The following is a 21,706-nucleotide window of genomic DNA, read 5'->3' as shown; positions in this document are numbered from 1 at the left end:
GAAACCAGAGTTTTTATTTTTGACATATGTAGTAAAAGGTTTAAAATATTGTAAAAATATATATTAGAATTATGTATGCAACGAGATCAGAGATGGCATTCCAGGGTAACACATGCAATAAAGACTTTGAAGAGAAATGAACGAATAGGCCAAAAAAATAACAGTTACAATATATTGCATAGAAAACTGTTAGAGTAATAATAATAATAATGCAATGAAAAGTAGTGCATCGTAACAAAAGTGCAATAAAAATAAGTGTTCATATAATATTTATATATAATTCTTAAAATGTTAAATGAGTTACTGAACAAAATGCATATACTCTGCCATACAAACCTTCCACTGCAGTTTTGCGTTAACATCAAAGTGTGCATGTTGTTCATCTAGTAAGAGCTTACCTTAAAGTGGGGCTCCTGCAGGATCTGGGAGAGCTCGGCGGCGCTGTGGTCTCGGACTTTGAGGCTGCTGATGTCGCCTAAGATCTCTGTCACCAGTTCCATGTTGTTGTCCTGCACAGCCTCCAGTTTGGCTTCCTCTGATTGCTCCTGAGCCTAAAAGTGAAACGCGAGGCGTCTTGTTTTGCTTTGGTCAAAGAATGTCGCCTGGGAGGAGCCTCAGGCCTCGCCTATCTTCATATCACAGCTCTTTTGCAGTTTCATTACAGTGGTACCCAATGCTGGAGTGACTCATCAGGAAGAACAGGAGATTTCCAAAAGGGCTGGCTCATGTCAGGGTCGAGTTTAGGCTGGCTGGATGATAACATCCATCTATCTAACCTTACTCGTGCAGTCATCATCTAGTCAGCTATTTGGCCACATTAAGGGCAACCCCAACATCTTAGCAGAGGTGGTGAGTTTTACCTTAAATGTAAAAAAAATGTTCCCTCCCATGTTGGAAGTTGGTTTGACAAAGCTCTATTATTCTTTTCTATAGCAGTAAAATGAACAAAGGACAGTAAATGTTATGAGTCAGGTACAATGGAGCGCAGGTGGAGCCAATGGCGCCACCAGGGGGTGGCCAGAGGTGGTAAACCCCCCACCCCCTTTATCCTCAACATATTTAAAGTCAACAACACAGAATCCCCCAAAAAGCATCTTGACCAATCATAAGGGAAAAAGGGGTCTCAGAGGGAAGCAGCTGTTGAGTGGTGGGGAGCTGATTCCCTTTTTTCACTTCCAAGAGACTTTTGGTTCACCAACGACACAAGTCAGGGCTCAAATTTTTCACGAACCCGCCCTCATTTGCCTTTTGTTGCGGGGCTTGTTAAATACTGTATTCATAATGGCTAACCATATGGCAGTCGCAATTTTGAATGGTGACATGATCCGAAAAGATGTGACGTAAACAATCGGAGCAGAAGTTCGCTTTATTGAAAGTAACGCACCGCTTTTGACTGTCAGTAACCGTAATGCTGTTGTAACAGCTGAAAAAAACCCATTAGATGACCCCGTCACTGAAAGAAGAACACCATTCTGTAACAGTGTTATTTGTAATGCCTTTATTCCCAACGATGATGCCCGATATGGTGCCTGCATGCGGAAACTGGGACGAGCTGATGTTGGCGGTCTGGCCCTCTAGTAATAGCCTTTCTCTCGTATGTTGAGCAAGATTTTTGTCCCAAATAAATCTTGTACTAGGAAATTCTCGTATCTAGAATTGCTCGTATAAAGTGCTACGACTGCATTTAGCTTTTATTGCCCATTTTGGAAGAATCGATTCTTGACATCTATAACCGTGATTGGCACTGAACGCGTCAAGCCTTACACACTTTCAAGCATGTTTTTTCCCACTCACTGTTGCATTATCCTCTACCTGTTCTATATGTGTGTGTTTGTGATACTTCAAACTTACAATCGGGCTTTCCATAATGCCTCGTAGGAAGAGCAGGTCGATGTCTTTGGCGCCCCCACAGGCGGGGAGCTCGCCCAGATTATCCAGGACTTCTTGCGGGCCTCCTGAAAACATTTTGATAAGAAATGGTGCGAGTTAACAAACTAGCCCCATATCTGAGGCCAGATGTATGTTGTGATGGTGACTTATGCAATTTGCACAACTATCTGCTAATGCTAGGGCCAAGGCTGCTAGGTAATATTTGCTAATTCAAGTATCACAGCCACTACCGCTTTTGCAAAGACCCCTAGCTGCTAATGCTAGTGTCAAAGCTGCTAATTGCTGATCCCAGTATGGCAACCGCTAGCCGCAAATACTAGCGTCAAGACCACTAGCTGCAAATGCTAGCATCAAGGCTCTTAGTTTATACATGCTAATGAATGTATCAGAGCTCCTAGTTCCTAACGTGATCATTAGATAGATAGATAGATACTTTATTCATCCCCGAAGGGAAATTCACTTTTCCAGCAGCATCCCTAAGCTGAGAACAATCGAAAATAACTGAGAACAATCGAAAATAACACGGGAGCTGCTGGAGTGGCTGCCATTCGTGACGGCGCCGGAGAAACGATTCAATTTGAATCATGTACAAACAAACAAACAATTGAATCATGTACAAGAAACGATTCAATCTGAATCATGTACAAACAAACAAACAATTGAATCATGTACAACAAACAAACAAAGCTGCAACTGACAGTATAAAAGCTGCTAGTTACTTGTCGCTAATCCTGGTACGGCAGCTTCTAACGCTAGCAGCAATACACGATCAGCTTTCACTAGCCTCAAGTTAGTTAGCTTTTAGCCACAATACAAAAGCTGGACACTAACATTATCAGTCAGTGTTCTTAGCACAAAAGGCTTATGTTTAACCATACACATTTGAATACATTTTGAATTCAAAGAAAAAGTTCATAATACGCTGATGTGATCATTTATTTGAACACGTGTGACGTGCTGGTGTCCGCCAGTTACAGTATGTCACAAAAGTGAGAACAGCCCTCCCATTTCAAGCAGATTTTTTTTTCGTAAAGTTTAATTGAACAACAGTGAAGAAACATTGCTTTGACACAATGAAAGGTAGTTTGTATACAGCTTATATAGCAGTGTCAATTGATTTTTCCCTAAAAAGACTCAAACTATAGCCATGAGGAGCTAAATGCCGGGTAGCAAAAGTGAGTACACCCTTAAGTAAAATATCCTGAAGAACAAAATTTTGTGTGGTCACCATGATTACCGTATTTTTCGCACTATAAGGCACACCTAAAAGTCTTATTTTTTTTCAAAAGCTGACCATGCGCCTTATAATACAGTGCGCCTTATATATGGCTCAATATTAAATTCACAAGGTCTCGCAACTTACGCAACAACCGCCGACTCGATTTTCCCCCGAACGTGGAGTAGTCCGCGGTGTATGCTGGGATTTATATACCGGCGTTTCATTGGCTAACCAATGTGTCAATCATCATTTGAATCGATCGCTATTGGCTAAAGTTATTCGGAGCCTCGGATTGGCTAGAGGGCATAAACAAACCCTGCAATTGGCCGAAAAAGATGTGTCAATCATCCGTTACATCGATCGCTATTGGCTGAAGTTATTCGAAGCCTCGGATACGCTAGAGGGCCAAAACAAACCCTGCAATTGGCCGAAAAAGATGACTGAATAGCAAGCTTGCTAAAGTACGCCATAAAGAAACATCTTTCATTAGTCTGTATCTGTAGATATTTTACTCTCCTGGATTTACTTCACTCACGGTTGTAAGAAGACCATGATTGCGTATCATTATTGAACGTGAGAACTTAGGTGAGTTATGCGGCTTTATATTTTCCCGGTATCTTGTTTTAGAACGATCTTGATGTTGCTGTGATGAGTTGAGTGAATTAAACTCAATTCCAAGTGTTTATTGTCATATGCACAGTAAAGTTGCGAGCGAAAAAGAAAATAGAAAGTAAGGAATGGTTGGCATTTCTTGAATTCCAAGACTTTAACCTTCCGAATGATATTTGAAACGACGCATTTAAGTGACATCGTACGGACACCGCATCCGCACGTGTCTACGACACGTATTTGCTTCTTTGCAAGCTTTGGGAATGTTAAGGGGGTAATCAGTTTGACTGAATCATCCGACTGTTTTGTCGACGTTCCCATTGTAGCGCCTTATAATCCGGTGCACCTTATGTATGGAAGATATAGGACCAAAAACTATTTTTTGGGGGTGCGCCCTATAACCCGGTGCGCCCTATAGTGCGGAAAATACGGTATGCAGAACCATTTAAATCCTACTGGCCGTGGATTGCACCAGAGCCTCACAAATTGCCACTGGAATTCTCTTCCACTCCTCCATGACAACGTATTCCAGATCTTGTGCTTCTCCACCTCCGCTTGGGGATGCCACAAGGATGTTCTATTGGGTTTAGATCTGTAGACATGCTTGGCCTGTCCATCCCATTTAGAAAAGCCTCGGTCATCTTAGAGTATGTGGGGTCAATGACAAGCTGGAAAATTGCTCTGCGACCCAGTTTCTGGAGCTCGGGGATCCTTCTCTGCTTCAGTTTTTCACAGTACATGCTTAAATTCTTGTTTCCCTTCATGAAATGCAACTCCCCAACTCCAGTGCACTCATGCAGCCCCAAACTATGACATCACCAACATCAAGCTTGACTTGGGGCCGCCACACATGCTTCACACAATCTGAACCAGAAAAAATAATCCTTGTCTCATTCGACAAGTGGATAGCTCTTTCCAGTAAGAATTGGCCTTTATTTACATATTGGTAAGTCTTTTTATATTGTGTCAAAGTGATGTTTCTTCATTGATGTTCTCTTAAACATGACATCCCTGCAGAAATGTGATGGCTGTATCCAAGCGTGTCAAATATCGATTCCGAAACAAACCATGATGCCGACAGATAAGAGCATCGATAGGCGTTCCTTGTTGCTAGCTGTCTGTTTAGCCCCATAATTCCCGTTTACAAATGAACAGATTAGTAAAATCATTTTCTATAGGCTGTTAGCCTCTAAACCTTTGATTGACACCACTTTTGGCCAAAAGAGAGCTTTTTTTTAGCAGTCCACAATCCGCATTAGCCGGTATTGCTAAATTGTAGAACGCCTTATTTTCCTCCAAATTACTTTAGCTAATTGTGACTGATTCAAATAATGATTGACACATTGGTTAGCCAATGAAATTCTGAATAAATCGATAGGAGGATGTTCCTATCGTATTCAAAGTAGACCCAGAAATAAGTGTGCGTAACGTCACTTGTGATTCATTTTAACGCACTATGTTCACAGTCATGATAGAGATGCAGAAATTAATTAAAACATTTACAACTCTTTCACAATGTGTAAAAATTGTCGTCTCCAAACGGCCACTTTTGAAAAATCTTTGACACACATTTACAAAAATGTGTAGAGTACAACGTTTAGTTTTTCAGATGGTGAATAAATCTGACAAGGTACCAGGTAGGGCTTCAAGTTAATGTCTCAGCTGTTTTCCAGCTAAGATGCCCATGCTAAACTCCTCTGCAGGCATTTGATTGCAAAAATAAATTCAAGCGAGAATAAAAACCTTCTATTCCTGCGTGTTCCAACAATGTAGGTAGTACTTGCAGTGGGTACAAAACGTTGTGTGTTGCCTTTCAAAAGAGACCAAAAGTGTCCATGTTCTCAAGCATTCAATTGACTTTGGGTACGTCTTGGATTGGGATTTGAGGAAAATTAGACAGGAACGTTAAGGGGTAAGAAATAGCAACCCCAAAGCCCATTTAAGCCTATTACGGATTCTTAGGGTCTAGAGGACTTGTGCATACGTTCCGAAACCGAGTGTGGGAGGTAAATCCTCAAGTACAAAAACCCGCGTGACGCGGATTCAAAACTAGACCGGGCACGAATTGTCAGACGGCAGTTATGAATCATCGTCCTTAATCACTTAACCAGTAACGAGTAAACTATTTCCCAGAAAAGCCAACTATGCCATTTCAATATACAGTACCTGCTGATTTATTTGATGTCTTTTTTTAGTTTGTCCATGAAGTAGACTTTATTTGTGTCGCAAAAAAAAATACAACATTTTAATCCAGCAGTCTCAAATTCGTGACTTAGGGGCCAATTGCGGCCCATGGGGTGATAGTGTGAGGCCCCAGCCTTCATATAAAAGTCTAAAGGGACAGTGCCCCCTGGTGGGAAGAATAGAATTAATTGAATGAACAAACACCGATTCAAAAAAAGAAGCAAAAATACATGAATTATGAAATAAACGTCCAGGTTTTAAAATACTCATGGGTAGAGAAATTTGCATTTATTTTATATACCATTAGCCTCACTTAAATGGAGCAGACATCCTTATTCATCCCTTGTCCTTTTTCCTAATATTTTTTCTTTTTTTCTTTTTCCCCTTTTTCTCTTTATTTCCTTTTTTCTTTTTTTGCAAAAGACTGCACATAAAAAAAGAAAAAAAATTGTGGTTTCTTCACAAGTCCCCACAATAAAGTTACATCTAGTGGTCAAATAATATACACTGTACCTTTAATGTAAGTGCAGTCCACGCAAATGATGGATTCATTTGTTAAGTATTGATTTAGTTTCACATTAATTTATAATGTTTTTTATTTTTAGATATTTTGTGAAGCATCTTTTAAAAGATATTTAATAACAGTGTTTTTTTTTCTTTCCATATTAGAATTAGAATAGTCTTTACTGTCATTGATATCAACATTGTGAAACATTCTATGCAATGAGATTAGACATGGCACTCCTAGGTAAATGGTGTCATAGAAAGATTTTGAAAAGAAATAAGATTAAAAAATGTCCGGATTATTAGGCGGAAAAAAAAAATTACAACATAATGCTCGGAAAAACTGTCCCAAGTTATAATGAAGAAGAAAAGTGCATTGTAATAATAGTGCAATGAAAATAAGAGCAATAATACTTACAGCAGCAATTAAAAAACAACAACGACGTAATAATATATAATGACATGACGTGTATATTATATGTTTCTGTTATCCAACAATAAATAAATGTCTACTTTGCTATTTTTTACTTTTTTGAAACGTGACCAAAAATAAGGTATGACTGTAGTGGATTGCCTGAGGCAAATGGAGTTATTTTCTGACCCCCTTTTTTCAGTGTTCTGCTTTCATGACGTCTATATAAACACTGATTTTATTTTGGAGCCGTGATAAACAAGTCATTTCAATGCAAGCCACTAACACTAGCTCACATGCAAACCATATTTCCCCGCTCTGTGAATTTGGTTACACAAACTTTGAAACACGAGTATTGGAAACTAAAATCCGCCCACTTGACAGCGTATACCCTCTATGACCTTTTAACCGCTCTGTCACAGAAATGTTTGCACGTCTCGTCCTGTCCGCCATCTTGAATCGTGATTGCGCCTAACCCAGAAGAAACACGTTTTTTTCCCTTTTTTCTTCTAAAGTCAAACGTGCAAAACCCAACTCGTTTGTGTTTTGGACTATTATTCCTCAGTGTTTGGCATTTTGACTGTTATGCACTGTTTGCATCACGTATGTCACATTCCCATGACTAGTCTGATGTTCCTGTCATTTTGGATGTGACAGTAGGGGGCAGTAACAATTCACATAACTCCATCATGAGAACTGACGCCACCATCGACGTCATTTTTACTCATTTTTAAAATATTTATTTAAAAGCGTGGTCCATTGATTGACACGGCCAGGAAACACAGTAATGGAAATCATTAAGAATTTCCAAGCTCTTCACCCACAATTCAAGCTTTTTCCTGACCTTGAAAACACAACATTAAAATTGAAGGATTTCAATGACCCGTACAAACCCTGTTTTTTTATGCACAGTCCTTTCCGGTTCAAAATTTATTAATGTCTTCTCTCCTTATTTTGAGAGTTTACTCATCTTTAAACTTGTTAAATATTTATAGAAATTCTCTGCTTGAAAAAAAAAAAAAAGACGAATAACAACAAAGATGTGGCACTCATTGTGACAATATCCACAGAAACAGTAAACTAAGCTTTCCTCACCTCCCGATGAAAGCGCCTCCTGATTGGCCTGAATGACCCCCACGGGTACATCGGCCCCGGGCGGGGCTTCTGTGGCCCCTGTCGCCCCTTCCTCTACCCGCGCCGTGTTGGCGTCCTCCATGGCCGTGACCATCGCCTGCCCCCTGCTTCCTCCGACGTCCTACTTTGATAAGTATGTCAAATTGGTGAACCCTGGACTGGACGTCTCTCTTCTGGTTCAACTGCTCAGCCTCTGGATAGACCAAAAAGAGATGAGAAAAAGAGAAAATCAATTCTTGGCCGCCATCGACAATTTTGTATGTTTTTTTAGGGCTTGTTGGCGAAGACAATCTTTGTTCAACTTTGAGACCAGATATAGTGTTTGGACAAAGAATAAAAAGGACATTTATTACAAAGCTACAAAATAAAATAAAACAGGGTGCATTTCGGGTCAATTGTTTAGGAGAGCGTTCTCATTCCAAAAGGCAAGGAGTGCATTTCCCCTCAAAAGGCATCAACTGCATGACCACAGTTTTAATAAGAGGGGTGTGAATTGGCAATATGCAACAAGTAAAAACGGGAAGGTATAGGAACTCAGATTACCAGGCAAAAATAACAAGTCCACGTACAAGAGATTAAAACTGCACACAGCTCAATCTTCAAAATTGTATGATAAGGCTAAAGCAGGGGTCGGGAACCTTTTTGACTCAAAGAGCCATAAAAGCAAAAAATATTAATTTTATTTTGGGAAAGAGCCACACCATATATTATGAGACAAATTTACTAAATTGCTAAACAGACAAAAAGCTAAGTCTTCAGCACATTTATTTTTGATGATTTGATAAAAATTATGAAAAGAGAATAATGCCAGAGCCCCTGTCCCAAATTCAACAAACATACCACTTTAAACTTGTCTCTTTCTTGCAATGACTCAAGATCGGTTAAACTCCTTTTGACCCTTTTTTTCATACATATTGGTTTCAAAACCAGATGCAAGCATTTATTTTGTAAAAACGTCACAACATTCTGAGAATAGGGAGCCTTATGTGCTTACCTTTGGCGAGAGATGGGAGGGAATGCTTGTACTTTTTGCATAGCTCCACCCATCCCTCCCACTCACCCAATCAAATGACTAAGTTCTCTTCCGGTGTTTTGGCGTATTTACAGTTCTGTGGATTCATCATAAAGTATCTGAACACTGAACACAGATTATATAGTAACTTTTAAATAAAGGATTCTTTAGCGTTGTACAGCCAAAACGAGATTTTTTTCCCCCTTTTTTTGTGTGACACCTTGACTGTAAATTGTAGTGAAAAACGTGCCCTATTTATACTGCGAAGTGTTACCCTCGTGTTTAGCTTTGGTTTGGCTTTACGTGTACTTGGATAGGATAGACAACTCCGGTTTTGAACAAGATGGAGAAATTTTGCATGCAATCAAATTGGTCTCTGAGCCACAGATACTCATAGAAAGAGCCATATATGGCTCGCGAGCCATAGGTTCCCGACCCCTGGGCTAAAGAATACATTCTGACGAATACAGAAAGTAAATATTTCATTAAAATATGTGGATAAATATAATGTGCATTCATAACTAAATTAAAAATGTAATTATCAAAGTAACGATTAAATAATAAAACCAATATGGCGATAGTGAAAACCTATTTAGTGACCAATTTTAATCATCTAAGAGGCTGCAACAATTAGTTGCACAAAAATCAATAATAGAAATAGTTGACCATAATTCCATTGTCGACAGACATGTTTTTCCCAACAGTGAGGCATCTCTCCATGAATATAATCACCGCTGAGATTCACTCATGTGCAATAGCGTCTCTGTCTTGAGCGGTATCATGAACATAAAGAAATGTCGGCAACAATATCAAGTACGTATGCGAAATATTCTAATGTTTTGGAACTTTTTTTGCCTGGATACAGCCAATAAAAAAATTTAAATAAAAAAGTACATGCAATGCAGACCTTGTGTAGCATGGCAGTATCTCGTTGACGCAGGAACATTTAAAAAGCTGTAGGACCGTTGAATAAAAGAGTGACTCGCCTCAGTAAGATTCATGTAACGTTTAAGCCAATAAAGTTTTGATGACATGCATTGTGAAATTTAAACGCATATACAATCGTTAAAAACAAAAAAACATCAGATGTTAGAACCATAAGATTTTAAAGTGCTGAGAAATGTAAGTTCTTTTGTTATAGACTTTGCAGTTGACCACTCCTTTCTTTTAATTTTGTCTTTCTTCGCGAAAAGCTATGCTAAGAAGTGATGGAAAATAATGTGTTTTTTTGGGTACATGCTAACAAGTCATGATAACAACTACATGCTAACAGGTAGATGCTAATTACATACCAGAGACCAACCCCAACTCTTACAATTGCCACGGGAATGATCTAATTTTATTTACCGTTTTACTGCTGCTAATGAGTCTCTTTTTGGTTTAAAGGGACAAAAAACATCATTATTGATTTTTATCTATTAGTTTCCTGCCCCTACCACCCTAGTGGTTAAGGGAATCAACCACTCAACCAACCAATATGTCTCTATTGATTAAGCACTGTGACCAATTGGTTTTAGATTTGTATTTTCATTTTTGCATGATTTAGCAGTATGTTCAATAAAAAGATGTATTTTTCACTGTTCCTATTTTTCTTGTGTTTAATATCATTTTTCACATAAGGTAATGCTAAATCTAAGAAAAAAATAATCATTATTTCACTATTCGGGAACTAGTCGCCTATTGAAATAGTTAGCTGCAACAATACTTTTTTTTTTTTCAACCTGAACCAGGTAAGTTGTAATTGAGTGCATGTGGAATTTGGGTTCCATTACACAAAAGAAAAATCGCCGTGCAATAAATTTTAGAGGTAGCTCAATTGCTGAGAAGTTTGGTATTTTCTATCAGTTTTCTTAAATGGGAGTTCTCGAGATGCTGGGATAAGCCACAGATGTGTTAAGTTTATATCTCGAACAATTATTACCCACAAGTCATTGCTCAGCTAGATCAATCAATCTAATTCAACTAGTATAATTTCCCTTGACCTACTTTTGAAGACAAGGCCAGCAGACCTTCCTTGTACTCCAAGAAGTGATTGACATTAAAAGATCAGCATCAGGTAAATATTCAGTACATTCAAACATTTCTCACTTACATAATCAGTGTTCTCGTTTGCCCGCGTCCCTGCGTCCTAGACGCATCATTTTTGCTGGGGACGCATTGTCTCAAATCAACGTGCGTCCCAGGGACGCAACTTTTTTGACACAAAATTGTCATTATTACCCGATTACTTATTTTTAACAAATATTTACCGCCCTTCGAACTTTTCGTCGGGCAGATCCGCCATTGTTGTTTTGGTCTTGCGGTTCGAGTTTTCGTCTGCACGCCGATCTCGGCGCTTCGAGATCACGTCATTGTTGTGGTGGGTGTCGTCGAGGGAAGGTGAAAATCAACACAAAATTGGTCATTTCTTCAGTGTCAGTAATAAGTCGAAACATAATGCAGAAAGTGATAACAACAGCAATAATTCCGGGACGAAAAAACGGCGGAGAAATTCATAACTGTCAACCTGTACGTTTTTGCCGTACAAAGTACGTTTATTATGCATTTTAAAATGTGTACGACGTACAAGAAAATCCGTACGGAAAAACGCAAATTTGTCAAATATGGGTCCATCCGGTATACACCGACTATCACGAAACGGCAAATCAATCAAGTCAAACCAGTTCGAGTTGTGTAGTGAAAGGAAGTCAGTTTTTTTTTTTTAGAGAACCGTCTTTTTTGGCTCAACTCATTAAAGAGAGCCGGCTCTCAAAAGGCCTTACTTGCTTTGATGATTGATATTACGAATTATGTTGTATAAAGAAGTTAAGAAAAAAAGGAAGTATAAAAGTAGAAAATGAAAAAAAAGACAGGTTTGTGGTTATCCCTTTTATCGGTATATTACCAACAATAATTTGATGCAGAAAATGAATTAATAAATTGAATAAGAAAATGTATTATTCGACTTAATTATATTTGCATGTATTTTTTCCTTCTACGGTGAACGTCCAAGCTACTTCATTTTTGAACCTTTTTTATAATAAACCTCATTCATGTCGAGCAACTCAGTATCTCACAACAAAATGTTAATTAACAATATATATGATATAACGAAACATGTACAACATATCATGTTAAACTACATAAATAAACACGTTTGAAGAAAATATGGTGTAAGATCATTTTATAAGGGAAAATACAACATTTTGTAAGGGCATGGAGCCGTGGAGGCTGACAGGTATGGAAATTCTTTGAAAGGCAAGGAAAACACATGTGTTCAAGCAAACGATTCGACAAAAGAAAATAAGCATAAGAATACTCCTAGCAAGAAAAGGACTTTTCTGCCAAAATGGACTAAATTTTATTCCTGGTTACGCTATGAGCAGGATGATAATGGATTGGACCTTGAGAAGGCATTACAACTGTGTCGGGACAGCAAACCACGAAGAATATATGAACTGAAAGATCTGAAGTGATAACTGCTTTGTATTACCAATTAACTGATGATTAAAACTGAATGAAAATATGGATTAATATAATTATTTCAGCAATATTATTTTGTATAATGTACAATATTGTTGTGAACTGAAAAATCTTGAAGTGATAACTGATTTGTATTACCAATAAACTGTGATGGTTAAAACTGAATGAATAAATAGATTTTTATTATATATTTGTCACCGATTTACAATTTCAACCTTGATAACACTAAATTTTGGGGACCCATAGATCTCTGTTGGGACCCATAGATTTTTGAGCATGCGAGTCCCCGGGATCCATCACTTTTCAGAGGTAAAATGAACACTGCATAATCTTCCTGATCACAGCTTGCACAAAATACATTTGTCACACCATGATACTGTTTGATCTTACATCTGCATGAATAGTCAAGGAACAGGCGAGACTTTCTAAATCAAGTCAAGTCATGTTTAAATCAACGTTCATCCATATTGCAGGCGGCCTTCCCATGAACAACATGGTTTCAACTACCGTAAATTCCGGACTATAGAGCGCACCTGATAATAAGCCGCACCCATCACATTTTAAGGGGAAAAACGATTTTGTCCATACACAAGCCGCACCCGTATATAAGCCGCATGCACCACATCAACAAACGTAACACAAACACAAAATTAATCCAAGCCAAACTTCAAGTCCCACGATTGAAACTACATTTTTGCTTTGAACAAATGTATTGACACTAATAGCAGCAAACACACAATGTGAGATTTGAACAACCCTTCTCGACAATCTTAACAGCAATCAAGCATATTCACAATTTCGTTATATAACATCTTTGTTAGTGTCAATAGATCCGTCCAGGCCAAAGTCGATTGTTTTTTGGTCTGAACAAATCCACCGACACCAACAGCAGCAAAACAAACACGACAATCTCAACAGCAAACAAGCATATTCACAATTTTGTTATATCTGACAAAATGACGTTTTAACATTTTTTCCTGACATTTTCAACATCAGTTAAACAATTTCAGAGTTATTATCTTTTAACAGTAGTTAACCAACGTGTAAAGGGCAATACTATTGTGCAAGGGCATAGCTCTGCCATCCCACCCTCCCAAGCAGCATCCTCCAGTCCTCTGTGTGGGTCCTAAATGTCCTTCACTGAAGCACACAGTATAAAAATCACGGCCCCCAAATGAACGTAAAATGATATAGGTACTGGTATAGGGTGCCCATTGATAGTAATCCAAGGAAAAAAAATTGTATATTTCCAAAGGTAAAGGTGGGAAAAATATATATCCATTATTGTCCGCCGTGTCCACAAAAACTCACCTTTACCGGTCCTGAATTCCCATCAGCCCGCGTTTGCTCTGCCCCTCTTTTTTAATTGGCCCGTTCAGAATAAGTGTCTCAAATAAATACAAACAAATAAATTACAAATAAATACAGTTGCAAATACATATTAGACATATTTACAAAGAAAGACAGTACACCGAGAGAGTTTTCAAAGCTTTAATAATAATAATAATAATAATGCAACTTTCATCCTAAACCGTGCCTTTGGCAGGTAGCCTTGCGCTACTAACAACACGCTCGCATACTAGCAAACGAGCCTGTAAAGAAAACACATACCGTGTTTGGAGGAATGAACATGACGGAATTGTGAATGTGCTTGGCTGTTAAGATGGTTGTTCAAACCTCACATTGTGTTTGCTGTTAAACGTCATATTGAAATATAAAATTGTGAATGTGCTTGATTGCTGTTGAGATTGTCAAGAGGGGTTGTTCAGACCTCGCAGTGTTTTCTGTTATTAGTGTCAATAAAGTTGTTCAAACCAAAAAATGGCGTGAAACAATCCTCTTCTTCCTACTTATAACAGACGCCATCTAACAGATGCCATCTAAATTAACTTTCTCAGTTTTGGAAAGAAACTTTGTCATGTTGATGACATCCCATCCTCCCTCATCCCAATTCACGCCAGCATTACGCTCACATGGAACACTATACGTGTAGAAGCTCTGTTTCCATCTATATCCGACTGCTCAATTGCTTTTAGCTTGAAAGCGTCGCCATGTGCTTTTCTAAATGCAATTTGTACGATGAGGGTATGTTTACGCTCAGAAGTTGCAGTCTTCTCGGCGCATACATTCCACCTGTCGAAATCTTACCTTATATACTCGAGCGCCGCTGGCTGCCTTAAAAAAAATTACATAAATTGGCTACATCACTGAATAAGCCGCAGGGTTGAAAATTTGGGGAAAAAAGTAGCGGCTTATAGTCCGGAATTTACGGTAGATCAAAAAAAGAAGTGTATCTAAAAGAAATATCATCATTTTGGAATAAAGCAAGAATTTCAATTCGAGATCCCCAAAATTGACTGACTAAACTTGAAAAATATTTTCAAGCATGGCGTTTGCAAAAAAGGAGCAAGGACGACAAACAGCAACACAAAAAGTCAAGGAAAATGAGTTCAAAGAAGAACTTGATGAATTGTTTGAGGTTGCTCATGCGAATGCTCTCAACATTATGACAATTCCAGAAGACAAAGAGTTTTGTTGGCCCATAGAGCAAAGGGAAGAAAGGGGAGTGTTTCTTCACAGTAAGGATCTACGTGAAGGCCTGAATCAAGGCACCTCTTGCTGCAGGTGCCCCTCGCACTGATTTGCAGCTTTTAAAGTCTTTGGTTGAATATTCAAACATAAATGCTGCAATATCTAAGGCTGCCCTTCAGAAATTTTCCAATCACCTGTGGTGTCTAACACCAGAAACGGTTACACTCGCTTTGTTTGACAATCAAGAGCAGGGGTCGGGAACCTTTTTGACTCAAAGAGCCATAAAAGCAAAAAATATTAATTTTATTTTGGGAAAGAGCCACACCATATATTATGAGACAAATTTACTAAATTGCTAAACCCGCGCCCCAGACAAAAGCTTAGTCTTCAGCACATTTATTTTTGATGATTTGATAAAAATTATGAAAAGAGAATAATGCCAGAGCCCCTGTCCCAAATTCAACAAACAGACCACTTTAAACTTGTCTCTTTCTTGCAATGACTCAAGATTGGTTAAACTCCTTTTGACCCTTTTTTATCATACATATTGGTTTCAAAACCAGATGCAAGCATTTATTTTGTAAAAACGTCACAACATTCTGAGAATAGGGAGCCTTATGTGCTTACCTTTGGCGAGAGATGGGAAGGAGTGCTTGTACTTTTTGCATAGCTCCACCCATCCCTCCCACTCACCCAATCAAATGACTAAGTTCTCTTCCGGTGTTTTGGCGTATTTACAGTTCTGTGGATTCATCATAAGGTATCTGAACACAGATTACATAGTGAACTTTTATATAAAGGATTCTTTAGCGTTGTACAGCTAAAACGAGTTTTTTTTCCCCCATATTTTTGTGTGACACCTTGACTGTAAATTGTAGTGAAAAACGTGCCATATATATACTGCGAAGTAATCAGTTATCAGTAAGTTTCGGTTTGGCTTTGCGTGTAACTTAATAGGATAGACAAATTCAAGTTTTGGACAAGATGGAGACATTTTGCATGCAATCAAATCTGTCTCTGAGCCACAGATACTCGTAGAAAGAGCCATATATGGCTCGCGAGCCATAGGTTCCCGACCCCTGATCAAGAGCATCAACGAAACTCCTGGTGGTTGCAAAGAAAAATAAGGACAACATAGATGAAATTTTTGAACAGGATTTTCAAAAGAGGATATTTGTAGATTTAGACAATGCTACTAGCAAAAGTCTAGAAGACTTTGTATCCTCTCAATCCAGCACTTTCTTAAAAATCATTAACCTTCCTGTTGGCTATCCTGATATTGAACCACAGGAATGTGAATCAAGTGATGATTTCAAACAAGCTTTGGAAACTGTTCAGGCAGTCAGTGTGGTCCATAATATTGCAGAACGAGGTGTGGCGCGGATTCAGGAATACTGTGGTCACATCACTAAAGATGAAACTGATCTGCAGCATCTGCTGCAAATTGCTGAAAAACACCGCAAAACTTTTCCTGACAGCTGTAAAGAGACTCTAATAAAGGACTTTTTTTAAAGGAGTTTTTCTTATTGTTTGTATTACGTACCTAAGCCATCATTATTTTGTGTGTGTAACCGGCTTAATGGGCGCTAATCCAAATTTATACAGTGATTGAGCGACCTGTAAATATCAACTTACATGACTGAAACTTCTGCTGTGTAGTTTTTGGTGGAAGTGGAACATTTTTGTGGGGTAAGATAAAAAAATACATGAAATAAGAAAATATTGGTCATATAAGCTCAACCCTAGCCATGACTCTAGCTAAAAATCTCTCATAGTGTCCAACCCCAAAACTGGATCATAGATTAGAGGTAACACTTTTTATTTATGCAAGTTAATGAGTGAATGTTACAATAAGAGTAATAAATAGTAGTAGCAGTAGTGTTAATAAGCGAGCAGGAATGGTGGGTTTGAATTCATACTTGAATACCTTTCTTGCACTGATGGACATGCTGCAGTAGCACATAGAAAATGTTATATTACACTAATTACAGAAATGTCACATATACAACTTTAAAAGAGCGTGGATTATTTTTGTGTGTGCAATGTTTACCTTTAATAGTGCACAAATGTTCTTACATTTCTTAAAGAGTTCATAATTGATCTTTTTTCGAATATTATTTATGTGGGCAGCACTGTGGTGCAGTGGTCACAGTTCTGAGGCAATGTTCTCCTCATGCTTGCGTGGGTTTGCATCAGACGTTCCGGTTTCCTCCCAGATTTCAAAAACATGCATGTCAGGTTAATTGGCGGGTTCAAATTGTCCCCATGAATGAGCGAGTTGTCTGTCTCTGTATACCCTGTGACTGGCTGGCAACCAGTTGAGAGTGTCCCCTGCCCACTGCCTGAAGATAGCTGGGATGGGCTCTAGCACCCTCGCGACCCTACTGCGGATAAGGAGTGAAGATAATGGATGGATATTATTTATTTAGAGGTACATAGTTTAGTGTGGACTATTTTAGTTTGCAATGTTTACTTTTCTATGGCGGATTTGGATAGATCCTGTATCACCTTTCTTGCACTGATGAATATGCTGCAGTAAATGAAATGATCTGCATTTATAGAGCGCTTTTCAAGTCAAGACTTCCAAAAGCGCTTTACATTGTGCCTTACATTTCCCAATGGCTGCTTATTGGGAGTATTAGGGGTTCAGGGTCTTACCCAAGGACACTTCAACATGTAACACGGAGGAGCCGGGATTCGAACTGCGATCTCTTGATCCCAAGACAAGCGCTCTACCTCCCGAGCCACTGCCGCCCCAGTAGCACATAGTCCATTTTATATTACACTGATTGCAGACATGTCATATTTATATCCTTTAAAGTATGTGGATTAGTTTTAGTGTGCAATGTTTACCTTTTTATAGTCTGCCCAAATTGTTGTTGTTTACTTTGTTTGGTGTGGGTTATTTTAAATGCATACATATTAGCTTTTATACTGTGCAAATATTCTTGATATTTTTAAAGAGTTCATCATTTCCTTTTTTCAAATTTTATTTATGTTAGAAGTTGACTTTGTTTGGTTATGAAGACATATCAAAATAAATCATTGGAATGTTATTTTGTGATGTGTTATTTGGAAAATTGTTTAGATGACTATTTTAATCTCGTGCAGTGGGTGTTTTCTCCCGGATTGGTTTCAATATGGTTGAGTGTTAACAAAAACAAAACTAGCATAGAAAATGTACTGGGAAAAAAAAAACAAAAAAAACAAAAAAACGAAAATCGCATTGAAATCTCAATTATTATTATTTTTATTTATTTTTTCAAAATCGTGCAGTCCTAATGAAAAGGACGAAGTTTTATTTTTAACCCCAAAAAGTTTCTGGCTATGACAAAAAAAAAAATAATAATTTTGTATCTGTAAAACTAACTTTAAAAGCTAGAAACGTAAAATGAATCAAAAATATTTAACATTGTTTTACTGAGGTAACAATTTGTACCTGCAAAAAAATTTACTTATAAAACAATAATTGTACTGTAAAGAATAGATTACTTTTGTTTTTTTATTTTTATATTATTATTGTCTTAACAAAATAATAAAATGGTTTCTCTGCAGGAAATGATTTATACTTAAAATAAATGTGTAGTCTGTCTATATAGCACATACACTTATTTCAATTTGTTAAATTATTGATGCACAAAAAAATATTGAGTTGTGTCTTAATTACTAAATTTTATGAGTCACAAATATACTTCTACTTCTGCTAAAAATATTTTGTTAGTGTACCAAAAATCTATATGTTAAATCCCCTTTCATTTGATAGAATTAGTGTGTATATGTAAAAATGAAAGTTGTAAAAGTTCTATGCTGTAAATATATTTATTTTTATGTGACAGTAAGGATATGAAAAATTTATAATAATCTCACTCAACTGGTTTGGCTAACTAAAATTGTTTATCTTGAGCAGAGTTCTTAACATGCCATACTTATCTTGCTGTATCCAACCAAGTAGTCAAGCTAGTTTCGAGGTAGGGGCCTACTGAGCTCAGTGTGTGACAGGTGAGGGCTAAAAAGGGGGTAAAAGAATCAGTGGATTCTACAAACACGTTTAATAGATAGAATAGAATATAGAAATAGAATAGAATTACATCAGTGACGTGCACAAAATGACTGCTCCCCCTGAGATCGCTGATTTGTGACATGTTCTTTTAGAAGGTGTTTACCATTAAATCTACACTTTGTCTATTATTCTTTATTTGTGGCCTCCCAAAAATTAGACTTGAGCTGATCTGCTAGGTTGCTGTGACTTGTCCTTGCTTTGGTGTATTATGATCTAAAAGCACTCGTGCACATGTTATCCAGTGTGAACCTGTTGAGATCATTGAGTCTTACGTAGTCACAAGCGGCCAGGTCACTCCCAGCGTGGGTAGGCGGCCAAGACAGTATAAGACTAGGCACAGTTTTAGATAACTTCTTCCATGTCATGATGAAAAAAGGCTCCACAGCTGTGTATACAAACTTTAAGGCATCCAGTAAACCAAAGGTCTCGTACTCACACCCCGGGGGCCAATTGCCGCCCCCAGGATGATACTTTGAGGCCCCCGCCTTTGAATGAAAGTTAAAGGGACATTGTGTATCATTTCCCCTCTAGACTTCGCTGTGTTGTCGTGCCATCAAAAACGAGCGCTGAAAGAACAACGCAAGGAGACAAAATACAGACACTCAAAGAGACCAAAACGCACCTCATTACTTTTGAAAAGAATAAGAAATTAAAAAGGAAAAAAATTATATAAACAAAAGAAAAAGGGACAAAAAAAGGAAATAGAAAATATTTTTGAAAAGACAAAAAGTAAACAAGATGATAAAGAAAAATCTAAGAAAAAAGTTTGCATTTTTGTTGTTGTCACGTTTTTTCACTTAATACCCTTCTTTTCTTTCATTCCTTTTTTCTTGCTTCTCAATTTCTTTTATGCTTTATTTTCCCTTACTTTTCTTTTTATTCCCGTTTTCATTTTTTGCCTCTTTTTCTTACTTCTTCCCTATTTTTTATACCTTTAAAAAAGGCTGGGTAAAAAATGTGAAGAAAGCGTTTTGCTCACTTTCATTCAGTTTGTAGTCTTTCTTAGACTAATTTTTGGTTGCACTGCACATGCTGCGACATATTGTGGACAAATATAAAACACTGTCCCTTTAAGAAGAACCAAAAGTTTTGATCAGCACCATTTTTGCAGAAAAGCCCCTTTGGCCCAACCTCATCCGGACCCTAGCTTCAGCAGCCCCCAACTCAATTGAGTTGGAAACCCCTGCAGTAAACGATTAAGAGACAATATGAAATCTCCTGATTATTTCCACTATAGCATGCATTGAAGATAAAAGAACAAGGCTGAGTGAAGAGGACCCTTTTATTCGTTTCTATCGAATAGGAGAAAACATCCGCTTCAGATGTAAAATTTGCTGTTCAAACAGCCTCGCTAGGTGCTTTCGAAACGGGGAAAGCCACAAATGTCAGTTCTTGTTCCTTATGTCCCGTATGGACGCAGCTGTGCACCCAGCAGGGCCACGGGCTTTAATCCGGCCCCTCCCCCAACCCCAGCCTTGGATTTTAATCCGGCCACAAAAGCACGCGATTACAAATCTCTCTCTGCCTCATTCGAACAGCGTTTCAACCGTTTCTCTTCCCCCTTCAAAGTGAGAAAATACAGCAGTCATCTCTTATTTTTTGTGGTTGTGTTCTTAAAAAGTCCCGCTATGGTCCAAACCCGCAAAGTAGAAACGTTTATCTTTTTTTTTAAATATCAGAGACAAATAATATACAGTAAACGAAAAGAGTCATTTTACAAATTGTAACCCCAGGTCATCGCTTTCATCTGAGGTTAGTGAGACTCAGCAAGGGTAGATTAAGAGAGTTGTTACATCGCCTAGCTGTAGCAGTAGGCCAGACCTACAGCCTTGCTATTGCTTTCTTTACCGATGCCGCCTCAGTCTCTTTCCGAACCCGATAACAATCCATGGAGCTCTTGGTTGTGATCAGCGTTCCTTTGCGCTTTTCTGACTTTTCTCAGCGTCCGATTTCATTGATGAATTTTTTTTCAGTGTAACAAGCGGCTAAGATATTACCTGCCGCTTTGCTTCGCAGTTCCTTTCAGTGGCCACATTGTTGTTTGACTGACAGCATAAACCAGCTTATCATAGTCGCGCACACAGACAGTCACGCCCACTCATCACACAAAGCCTACCCTAACCTGCGCCTGCCGTAGCATATACCAAGTACTCTCTGCTGCACAACACGACACACAATATGTTAATATCAATGACACTAAAAGACAATTCAATTCAAAATATGCAAAGTATCAAAACCGCAATACAGCGAGGAATTACTGCATTTAAACTTTGCCCCGTCAAAAATTGATGCAAGGTGGAGTGAGCCCGTGTACAGTTTGTACACGATATTCATGGCCAAGTTCAATCACTTTTTAAAGGACTTTCCAAGCCAATTTACCAATTTCTCAAGTACCATTAGAAAGAAATTGTGTGTATTTTGCAGGGTTACAAATACATCTGCGATTTACATATGCCATGTTTAATCTTGCGTGTGCATTTTTAAAGACATGATTTTTAGAACATGAATAAATCGCAAATATAGCAGTTTTTTGAGAAATATTTCTCCCCATAGATTTGTCAGATTAAATGATAGTAATGAGTAGCTTACATTTTCAATTGAAATAAGTTTTTCCCATTAGAATTTCGCACTGGGAAACGCTACCTTCCTTCATTTTTCGTGCGGCCCATAATAAGAAATTTCCATATT

At 38.0% G+C, this 21,706-nt stretch overlaps 1 protein-coding gene across 2 annotated transcripts in view; it reads right to left on the bottom strand.

Moving 5' to 3' along the window:
• The window catches only part of pals2b (protein associated with LIN7 2, MAGUK p55 family member b), a 52,227-nt gene that overhangs the window by 13,707 nt on the left and 16,814 nt on the right, over positions 1 to 21,706 (bottom strand). For both annotated transcript variants that reach the window (XM_088329539.1, XM_088329540.1), the window contains exons 2-4: positions 7,914 to 8,145; positions 1,852 to 1,955; positions 399 to 551 (exon numbers count right to left, since the gene is read on the bottom strand). In XM_088329539.1, coding sequence (XP_088185665.1) covers positions 399 to 551; positions 1,852 to 1,955; positions 7,914 to 8,046 — 390 coding nt within the window. In that variant the 5' untranslated portion in view covers positions 8,047 to 8,145. The remainder of the gene's footprint in view (positions 1 to 398; positions 552 to 1,851; positions 1,956 to 7,913; positions 8,146 to 21,706) is intronic.

The sequence above is a fragment of the Urocampus carinirostris genome, chromosome 2 (assembly GCF_059441175.1).
Source record: "Urocampus carinirostris isolate Australia breed hairy pipefish chromosome 2, RoL_Ucar_1.0, whole genome shotgun sequence".
Lineage (NCBI taxonomy): Eukaryota > Metazoa > Chordata > Actinopteri > Syngnathiformes > Syngnathidae > Urocampus > Urocampus carinirostris.
This window is presented reverse-complemented; position numbering and strand designations above follow the sequence as displayed.